The following is a 10,673-nucleotide window of genomic DNA, read 5'->3' as shown; positions in this document are numbered from 1 at the left end:
CTTGTAATCATGGCCTTTAAAGACATTGAACTATCATTAGTGGTGAGCATCGGTCAAGTTGGGTTGGATAAGTTGTTTCTTTCTCAGTCCTAAATGTTAGTTATATTATTTTGTTCAATTCGAACCTAGACTTGAAATTAACCTGATCCAAAATGTCAACAGAGTCAACCTTTAAACTCAAACCCGACCCTATATCCGATTAAATATAATGCGTATTTTTTTAGATAAGTCTTCAAATATTACTTATTATTATGTATATATGATATATATATATATATATATATATATATTGTTAAGCATGCATATATTATAAAAATATTAGAAAATCAATGATACTTTTGACGAAAGATATCATTATTTTATATACAATTAAATAGACACACATACAAACATGATGAATGAGTAATCATGGAATATGTCATGCATGTGTCTTACCCAACCCTAAATGTTAATCGGGTCTAATTTTTTAATCCAACCCAACCTTGGATTCGATGAAACACGACCATATTCGGGTCTGGTTATGATCGAGCCAAACTGGGTGAGCAGAGAGGATCAAGTCCCACTCACCCCAACTTTATATGCTCCTTTTTTATGGCTTGTTCAGGTAATGTACATTTTATTCTAACATTCCTCGATTTGTCTGATTAAATATGAGGGTTTGAGGGAGGTTAGTGCAACACCAACATACTAGTTAATCTAATGCAGTAATGAACCTGAAAAATTCAGAGTGACGCTACAATGTGCATTAATGTCCATATAATAAGAGACTACTAATTATTGAATTAAACCAGACCATGCTCACTCTGTTTCTCATATAAGCATGTACATTTTATCCTCAATTATATGCTCTTATTTATTGAAGTGTTCACTTACCAATAGCCAACCACGAATGTATTCACATAAAGTGGGAAAAAATTTCAAAACCCAGAAGAAATTATGGTATTGAATTTGAGAGTATCTCAGGAGTATGTGCAATAGCAGCACCTTCCATTAGAGAGGAGGCCATTCATCAATCATTTGGGATCAGTAACCTCTCACAGATTTTTTCGAATACTGTTCCGGACTTGGTGGAAGCCATGTATGATGGTTGAGGAAATCTAGCTCCTCCTGCTCCTTGCAGAGTGCCTCAAATACTGGTAGTCTCTTTTTAGTAGTGGGTTGATTGAGAGTGCTCCAAATGTATGCATGAACTTCTTCCCTTGTTGGAGCTTTGTCTGAACCATTTGGTAGGAAAATCTCAATTTCATCATCATCTAAGGGTGACCAGTCACCAGAAGGTAGTTTGGATGGTATGACTACATCTGTAAATAAGCGGCTAAACCGGCCATGTATGCTTGATCCTGCACTCGTTGGTGATTTCGACAACTGCAATTTCACAACCAAAGAAGAAAGAATCAATTGCAAGGCATTTATCTTTATAAGGTAATAAATATAATAGCATCTTATGGTAAGGTGTTTATTATATGGTAAAGGACATGGTGATATACATCTTTTGATTGCTTACCTCAGGTTTAAGCATCATGGAGGGACTAGTTGGATGAAGCTGTCCCCTTCCTTGAGAAACCTGCAATATATATTTATATCATTCTAAGGTAATAACTTATAATAGCATCTTATGATAAGGTGTTTATTATATATTAAAGGACATTGTATTATACATCTCTTGATTGGGATGGACGAGTTTGATGAATCTCTCCCCTTCCTCCTGCAACCTGCAAGATATTTATCTTTATAAGGTTTATAACTAAATAACTACAGTGGTATCAAGCCATCAAACACCAAATACATGAAGTTTATTTCCTTTTGACACTCAGAAATACATGCTACTTGCTTGTTTCCTTTTACAAGTGTATATGCTAGAACTTTAGAATAAAATGTAATTCAATAGATGAAGTTTGAGACTCTTTTTTATGTGCTTCAATTTCTCATGTCAAACTCTTGGACATAAGAATATTCCAAATTCCTCAAAGAAATCCAGATCAATAATCCAGGACCAAGTCATGATTGTATCAGTGTATAGTAAAGGGAAACTATACTTCTGAGCAAGGTTTTTGGTCTTATGGCTCCCTTTGGTCGGAGGAAAGAATGTAAGAAGAGAGAAATACGTGAGAAAGAAAGTGATAAGAGAAAATTAGATGAGAAATATAGTGAATTTTTGTATTATTTGGTTGTAAAGAAAAAGAAGAGAAAAAATGTGTTTTTCCTCTCACTCTTCCTCTCTCATTTTCTCATCACATGAGAGGAGAAAGAATATTGTTATGTGGCACTCGGTTTTTTCACTCTGTCTTCTCAAACTGCTTTCTAAACCAAATGATTGAAAAAATCTCTTTCTCTGCAATTTCTCTCATCTCCTTCTCTTTCTCCTCTTTTTCTATGGTACCAAAGGCAACATGAATGCTTCATTCCCTTACGAAGAGTAAATATATATAAGACCTACGAGTTCCTTATCTAATTTCTATCCCTGCATAATAAATTTGTTCTCAAAGGTTAGCAATTGACATACAATTCATAAACCTATGGGGTTATTAAAGTGGATAACATTATCAACTTTACAATTTCCAATGATTAATCATCCAATAAACCTTTGTTCTTTGATATTTTGGCAAACAATTAGTATATAATATAATTGTTCTCTAGGCACACTTCCAATCCCTATTAAGAGAAAAATCGATCAATTTTCTTTTCTTGTTGAACAAGCTATTGAATATTTGAATACTTAGGTAACAATTAGAATTACTCGAATAAATAAGTTCATTGTTCAAATCCAAAAAATTATCATACAAATTCAAAATGGCCTACAAAATATTATTTTATCGGTTCTAAACTTTACTAAAACTCATAATAACATTAACACTTCATGATAATTTACACTTTGCTTTATGACTAAGCCAATAAAACAAAAATATTATTACTTGACAATGCATTTGGAATGATGAAAGATAATAATCAACCCAGTTTGAACCACATTTGTTGCCCCATAACATAAAATATGTCACTCTATGTGTTACTATTTGTGATCAATTAAAAAAATATGTATAAGTTGAGAATTTAATAATTAGTTATTTTTATAATTAATCACAAATAAACCAGTTACACATGACATGAAGTGTTATATTTTGTTGAGACAGAAGATGTTCACCCAATACATTAGTGGCAGAATGTTTTTTCTTACGGCCTGTAATTTGTACCATTTCACAAATCATGAATATTGAAATTTTATAAAGAATTATTTTTTTACCAATAACATTGATATTTTAGTGTTAAGACCCATATAAATAATAATGCATAAAAATGAAAACTTATTGAGAGAATATCCCAACAATTAAATTTATATAATTTTGGCGGGAAATCAACCTGCAATTTGGAGTTGCAGCGGCAGTTACCAGATTCCGTGTTCGTCACGCTCTTCACAAACGGCGGCGACCACGACGAAGTCGACGACGACAAACCTCGACTGGACGAAGACGACGAAGACCTTCTCACCTGAATATCATCCATCACCAGAACTTCCTCATCAACCTTCACCGGTGTTCCGTACATCGCCGGCATAGGCGCGATCTCCAAGTTTTTCACCGCAGATAGCGGCGATTGCGAGAATCTAGGGCGAAAACCGAAGCTACTGTTACCAGAACTGTTGTTACCGGACGATTTCGTGGACCTGCTGTACTTGCTAGTGCCGAACGTCGGAGAAGTGAAAGTATCGCCGCCGGGAGAGACCTTGCCGAAGATAGGAGATCCGGCAAAGAAGTAACGTGTCATCGGCGAGCCTCCGGTGTCGATGTTCTCCGCATAACGTTGAAGATAACGTCCTCTTTGATAATCGTTCATTTCAATCTTCAATGGCGAAACGTTTTCGTTCGAAATTCTCAACTTCACCTTGTTGCTTCGTGCACTATCCATCCTGCAAGATAAAAAACACGAAGCTGTTACACTGAAAAAGCTTTCGTTTCGAATCGCGAATTTTTTTCTTTAATTGAAACGAAATTGAAACTCTCATTTCGATTATCGGTTATGGTGTGAATTTTTCATCACGAAAAACTAAAAAACGGTTACATCAACGCAAGAGTTTCACCTTGAAAAGAAAATCGAAAGAACATAGAAAGTTGAAAACTGATAAGAGAAATTACATTTACGAAAATAGAAACTCGGTGTGGTTTTATAGTGTTGTTGCTTCTTCTGCAAAAAAAAAAAAGGAATGAAGCAGAGAGAGTGTGAAGAAGAAAAAGGTTCAGCTTTTAAGTATCAGAGTTCTTCTAGAAAAAACCCTCTTATTTATACCTGGTAGTTACATGAATACTGTAATACAACTTTTGACTTAAAACCTTAAAATATTAGGTGTATAAATTTATCAACTTATATACTCTTTAACTCATCAGTTTTTATACAATGTTTGTTTTATGTTTATGATCAATTGTTTTATGTTTATGATCAATTTACGAGTTTGGTTTTCGAGAGCAAATGCACAGAAGAAAAAGATTTCATACCCTACTTAATAGGTACGTGGCATGAGTATAAATGTTTGGAGTCATTAAATATACTGCAAATTGTGACTTCATAGTTGTATTGGATTGAGTTTGTTTGCACCGCTTTGAAGTTTCAGTTTTGAGCATCGTGCTAAATAATAAATAATAAAACTAGAGATTTAATTTATTAAGACAATGATTTTGTTGCAAAGGAGTGGCAATAGATTTATGAGACATGTTTAACAATGTCATGCCACGTTACATTGAATAATGAAAAACATGGTTCTAATGAAGACCACCAACAATAAGAGACTATACACAAGTTATTGAACACGCAGCATAAACCTTATACACAATTCCATGATGCATATATGGTCCCTAATTTTTCCTAAAATAGAATGGATCTATAACTTTTGAGTCATCAATTTCAGATACCATCAAGTGCGTTTTTGAGATTCCCTCCAAAGTACAACATGAGGTCGCCGCCATGGACCCTGCCCTCGGGCAGATTGAAGTCGAGGTCTTTCCGAATACCGCTGCAGTCGGGGGTGTTGGTGGTGCCGTGGGTGATTATTCTGTCTTGCTCAGAAGGCTTCTTGGTAGTCAAGAAATATGGATATGATGGTGATTTCATTGAGAGTGGGACTAAAACCTCCTTGGGTATGAGGTGCTGTCTTTTAGCTGGTGGTGCTTCCATAGAATCGTAGGAGTCGGACACAACGCTGCTTACGCCCGAGGAAGAGTTGTTATTATCGAAACTGCTACAGGCAGTGGAACCAGCAGGTATCAAGCCGCGGAAAATTCCAGGTGCAATTAGACTTCTCTTGTTCGAACCCCGGTCTTGCACCAAGCTGCTGTGAGCAGCACAGAGACCACTCTTTCCCCTTGCAAATTTGTCACATTTCCCATCTCCCCAATTACATCGCTTTCCTCCACCATGTGACTTGCAGAAATCTGTACTTCCTTGAGCACTCCTCGTACAGCCTTCGAACTTGCACCGCCTTCCCCCGCCATGCCTTACACAACAATCAGTACGGCCTCGCGCGCTCTTTGTGCAGCCAGAAACAGCACACCTCTTTCCCCCACCATGAGCCACACAGAAGTTTGTGCCTCCATGTACACTTTTTGGGCAAATGCTACCGCCATTGTAAAGGCAACGCTTCCCCCCTCCATGTGCCTTGCACAGTGGGGTGCTCCCTTCAGCGCCTTTGGTACAACCAGCAAATGAACAACGCTTCCCACCACCATGCGCCTTGCAAAACATAGTGCTCCCTTGCGCACCCTTCGAGCATCCGTCATACTGACACCGGCGTCCACCCCCATGAGAGATGCACAACCCGGCCTGCCCTTCAGCACTCCTGGTGCAACCTTCTATCCTACATCTCTTACCCCCTCCATGTCTAATGCAAAGTCCCGACTTGCCTCTTGCTGCTTTCGTGCACCCACCTGGATACCCGCATCGTCTGCCACCACCATGTGCTATGCAATAATCTGTCTTTCCCTCGGCACTTTTAGTACATCCTAATTCCTGGCACCTCTTCCCTCCACCATGGGCCTTGCAGTAAGCAGTGCGGCTCTCAGCACCCTTGTTGCATCCCAGTTTCTGACATCTCTGTCCACCACCATGTCCAATACAAAGCCCTGTAGCACCTCGAGCTCCCTTTGTACACCCAAAAAATCTACATCTCTTAAGATTGCTTATTCGGTTCTCTGAAGTTATACATGGCTGAAGCCCTGATGCAGTGCCATGCGAGTAACTTGTAGCGTTCGGAGATTCCAGGCAAAGCTGAGTTTCTGTACCATGAATTAGCTCATGTGTCTGTGTCGAAGTATTAGCCCGATCCATTCCTGGAGCTAAAAGAAGTGATGGCATATAGCCACCTGAAGATTTTTTTGCTGATGTAGAACCCTCGTCAACAACAGGAATCATTGGAAAATTATTTTCAGCGTATCCTTGGCTTGAAAAGCATGACATATTCACATCAGTCTCGGTTGAACCTGAGCAGTCTAGCATGCTTGATGCCTCAGTAATTCCACCAGAAAGACCAAGTTGAAGAGGAAAGAAGTTGGATAATGATTTCTTCTTATTAAAGCCCAAATTATTGTGTTCCTCATCATTTGTCATCGGGGTTGGGCCCAATCCCAGAACCAATCTGCAGCCATCATCAGGAACATTGGAAAACTTCATTCCAAGGTTGCTCTCAACACATCTATAACTAGTCTTGTTGGTGTCTCCAAACCCAATGCCATTCAAGCATAACATAGTATCACCAAAATTATCATTTTTCCTAAACTCGGCATCATGAGGAGACAGTACAGCATTCTTGTTTAAATCCATTATCCAGATGTTGTGGACTACAGCTACAGAAGATAGAAGTAATAGAACAGTTTACCACATGCTACTACAAGATCCATCTATCAGAACTTTATGGATGCAAAAAGAACTTCGGATATGCAGCACCCACCACTCACAAAGCCTGATGAATCTGATCTATCCACTTCCACTGTATCTTAGTTCTACCAAAAATATCTTGCAACTTCTTTTGGAAAGAAACCCTTCACTATATCCCTGGAGCTTCAGGTGCTTCTTGCGAACAAATCATTACACTTCATCAACCCTGAAAAAGAGAGGGAAATGGGTTTTTAATATATGAATTAATACTTAAAGGGAAGAAATTCTTTCTTTGTTTAACCAACAATGCCTCCATATATAATAACTCTTTACTGCCAAGACTGAAAGGGTAGTTCATGTAATTTAATGATAAAGGAGATATCAAGTTTTTCACTTTTCACCTGAAACATGTACAGAAAAATTTCTCGATTTAATAAGAGAAGGCATACAATATTTTAAGCATATTGTCATAGAATTACAAATGACAAGTACGGAGTAAAGCAAGAATTTCTGTCTAAAACTCTGAATTATCCAGGAGTTCAAAGTTCACAAACCAAATTGCACATGTAGATTTAATGTCGTAGGCTACAGTTTTAAAGTATACCTTGGCATTCAATATTGAAAAAGTTTTAATTACTACTTTAGTGCTGACTGTGCACAGTAAGCAGTGAAATCTTGCTGAATGTTTAAGAAATATCAGTCCACATAGCAATACATGACAGAAATTAAGAAATCATACATAGAAACATAAGGAAATGGCCAAAATGGGAGAGAAAAGCATTTTACAAAAAATGCTTTCAAGGTAAAATACTAGACGTGATTGAAATAACTTGTGTCCTCTCTCACAAATTATTTTCATACTTAACAGCTTTAATTAACAGTCTGCATAAGCCGTGTCATATAGGCATCAGCGCCAATTGACACCTATATCTAAATGAAAACTGGATGCAAAATATAATGCCTTTTCTTCTATTTAAAAAAAGGTTAACTTTTTCTATTAAATAAAGTGGTGACTTTTCATTATAGTTTAGGTGTTTTTGATATATATTTTTACCACAAACAGTTACTTAAAAATTAATCTCCTTCAAAATCTACACATCCATTCTGAATACTAGTGTACGTTTCCCAATCATTAGAAAAAAACAATGATCTTAAAAACCACATAATACTAATACAAGCTGCCCCAAATAAAAAAATCATTATATGAGAAAGAAAAGCCGAAAAAGGCATTACAAATAATGAATCGTATATCTTGCTCTTGAAGAGTTATGAGTGCTAAGATGTAGCTTTCAATTCAGCAAGCCATGCAAAAGATGTGAACCAGATAAGTATTACATAACAAGTTGCAGTGGTTGTTTATGCAGGATATCTAACATTCACCCTTCATAAGAACATAAAAGGGCATCTAAAGCATCACATCTTAAATTAACTGTGTAATGTCTAGTTAACAAATAAAAAATGAAAACCGACAAGGGAGAAAATCTTCCATCCTCCACAGAGTACTGCATCTACTCAACTGGAAGATGACATGTACATGTAAATGAAAATTGTGCCATCATGTCAAAAGATGAAAGCAAAATTTAGACCATAGGGCACAATAGTCTAAAGAATATGGAGGCCTGAGGGTGAGCTTCGCGCAATGGTAAGCTTGTTGCTTAGTGAGCATGAGGTCATAGGTTCAAATCCTGGAAACAGTCTCTCCGCTTGCGAAGGTAAGGCTACATATATCTACCCTCCCCAGACCCCACTAAGTGGAAGCCTCATTGACTAAGCCGCCCTTTTTAGGGTACAATACTCTAAAGAATATGCAAGAATCTCATATGTCTGCGAAGAGTATATATCTCAAAATAGGTAGTAGAATGGAAAACGGGTAAGGAACTAATATCTTTCGGTGTTCGTGGCTTCAACTGTATTTACCCACACGGGAAGCACATCAAGAGATAGAATTCTGGTATTTAAAGTTGTAGTATGCATTATTAGCCCAAAAAATTATAAGTTGTAATAAGCACGTATAAATGCGGAACACCTTGCAATTTCAGTATGTAAAATAGACATCAAATTATGACACGAAAAGGGAGAAAAACCAAGAGAAGAGGATCAGAATATAGAAGAGAAAGTTGATTCATTTCAATAAGCAAGAAAAGCTCTTATCGTACTGTAACAAACAATAAAGAAGAAGAGGAAAATGTTAGAAGCATTAATCGACGCGAAGATTTAAAAAGAAAAACCGACAACTTCATGATGAGTTCTCTGACCTTTGCGAGTTTAATAAGGGTAGTATCCATTCTCGTTTTGTTTGGAATAAACTCCATAGTCATAAAGTCCTTTCAGTATATGAATTTATTTGCGGTTTTTCCAATAGAATCCAGCTTTTCAAACATACAAAAGAACACTATAGATATGTAGAATTGTTCCTGCATGAAATTTGAGCACAACAAATAACTCAAGTCTCAAGTAAATAAATAAATAAACCAACATAACACATGATACTAAATTTCAACAATTCAATGAAGATAACTTAATAATAAGATAGGTATAAAAAAACAGTCTTCATGTTAGTAACATATGGTACTTATAAAAAATCCATATGCATTAAAAATACACACATTGATAACCAAGCAAAAAACGTTTGCAACTTTAATGAGAAACAAAGCAGTAGATCCACCTTAACCAAGCATACAAAACACCAAATCCAAACATTGTTTTGAATCTCAGATTTAAAACATTAAAAATAAGGGAAGATTATTAAAAAAAATGAAAAAATGACATGAAGGGGTTATGCAGAGAAAAATTACACCTTAACCAAGCATACAAAACACCAAATTCAAACATTATTTGGCAATCTCAGATTTAAAACATTTAAAAATATTTAATAATTATATTTTTAACTTTCAGACAATCATAGCTCATGACACTTGGAAAAAATGAAAAAAAAATAACACCAATGGTTTAGGCATAGATAACCAATCATTGAAAAAGATATCCAATTTTCTGCATCTTAAAACAAAGTGAAACAATCAAACAAAAATTAATACAAGCAGATCAAAGATTATTATTTTATTATCTAAAATTCTATCATGAGAGTTAAACAGTAAAAAGAAAACAAAAAAATAGGACAAAACAAAAATTACAGAGTAACAACAACTACCCACATAACAAATTTAACAAAGGTCATGTGAAAACAGCTAGTTACAACTTAAAACTCTCACAACAACAACAAAAAAGTGTTACCCAACAGAAAAGGGTTCAACTATAGATAATATAGATGCATAGAAAGAGGAATCATATTGCAGAAACACATTTAAAGACAGTAGTTTGGTAAGGAAATGAAAGCAGAATAAGAATTCAGATTGTAAAATATAGTATAAGATGAAAAACCTAGAACCAGATCTGGGAATTATTGAAAACCCTTGAATCTTCGAAGCAGAAGAAAAAGATCATAGAAGAAGAAGAAGAAAAGAGGAGGAACAAGTTAGAGAGAGAAATTTCGTTACGTAATAGGGCCCTCTCTGCAAATAAATAAATTTGGGGCGGCTCTGTTTTTTTTCTTTTCTTTTTTATAGTTTAATATTATTCTAACCAATACTACTCGAAGTATATATCACACTCATAGATGTCACAATTTAGTCGATTAAACTATTAAGTCAGATCGGATGATGTCATATATATTATTTAATTAAAAAATTTGAATGAAATTTATATGCAATTATACTCATCAAATTAAGCATAAACAGTATAAAACATATCACCAAAATATCAAACAAGCCATGAGGATGAAAGTTAATTACAAAAACTAAATTTACTCAACATATCACAAT

At 35.8% G+C, this 10,673-nt stretch overlaps 2 protein-coding genes across 5 annotated transcripts; both read right to left on the bottom strand.

The window, feature by feature from the left end:
- LOC109350588 lies at positions 920–4,263 on the bottom strand. 4 transcript variants are annotated; one of them, XM_019591821.1, is made up of 5 exons: positions 4,073–4,263; positions 3,355–3,901; positions 1,659–1,727; positions 1,505–1,564; positions 920–1,365 (listed from the first exon to the last, which is right to left on the bottom strand). In XM_019591821.1, exons 2-5 carry the CDS (start codon positions 3,898–3,900, stop codon positions 1,024–1,026), a joined length of 1,017 nt encoding a protein of 338 aa, XP_019447366.1. In that variant the 5' UTR covers position 3,901; positions 4,073–4,263; the 3' UTR covers positions 920–1,023. The 4 variants fall into 4 exon arrangements, with proteins under 4 accessions (XP_019447366.1, XP_019447371.1, XP_019447358.1 ...); XM_019591826.1 differs by having other exon boundaries at positions 1,659–1,712; positions 3,352–3,901; positions 4,128–4,259; XM_019591813.1 differs by having other exon boundaries at positions 4,128–4,259.
- Positions 4,702–10,362, bottom strand: LOC109350583. The gene is made up of 3 exons (XM_019591808.1): positions 10,234–10,362; positions 9,111–9,269; positions 4,702–7,081 (listed from the first exon to the last, which is right to left on the bottom strand). The coding sequence occupies exon 3, from the start codon at positions 6,799–6,801 to the stop codon at positions 4,891–4,893; it is 1,911 nt and encodes a 636-aa protein (XP_019447353.1). The 5' UTR covers positions 6,802–7,081; positions 9,111–9,269; positions 10,234–10,362; the 3' UTR covers positions 4,702–4,890.

Source organism: Lupinus angustifolius, chromosome LG01 (assembly GCF_001865875.1).
Source record: "Lupinus angustifolius cultivar Tanjil chromosome LG01, LupAngTanjil_v1.0, whole genome shotgun sequence".
NCBI lineage: Eukaryota > Viridiplantae > Streptophyta > Magnoliopsida > Fabales > Fabaceae > Lupinus > Lupinus angustifolius.
The sequence above is the reverse complement of the archived record's forward strand: the minus strand, read 5'-3'. Positions and strand labels throughout refer to the sequence as shown.

What these genes read in the sequence shown, in the direction of transcription:
- LOC109350588 (XM_019591813.1), bottom strand. An exon ending in GCTGCAACTCCAAATTGCAG is followed by an intron (nt 1,728 to 3,354) that starts GTTGATTTCCCG and finishes AACCTTATAAAG; the next exon opens with ATAAATATCTTGCAGGTTGC. An exon ending in GTCCATCCCAATCAAGAGAT is followed by an intron (nt 1,565 to 1,658) that starts GTATAATACAAT and finishes TATATATTGCAG; the next exon opens with GTTTCTCAAGGAAGGGGACA.
- LOC109350583 (XM_019591808.1), bottom strand. Translation starts at nt 6,801, where the DNA reads ATGGATTTAAACAAGAATGCTGTACTGTCTCCTCATGATGCCGAGTTT.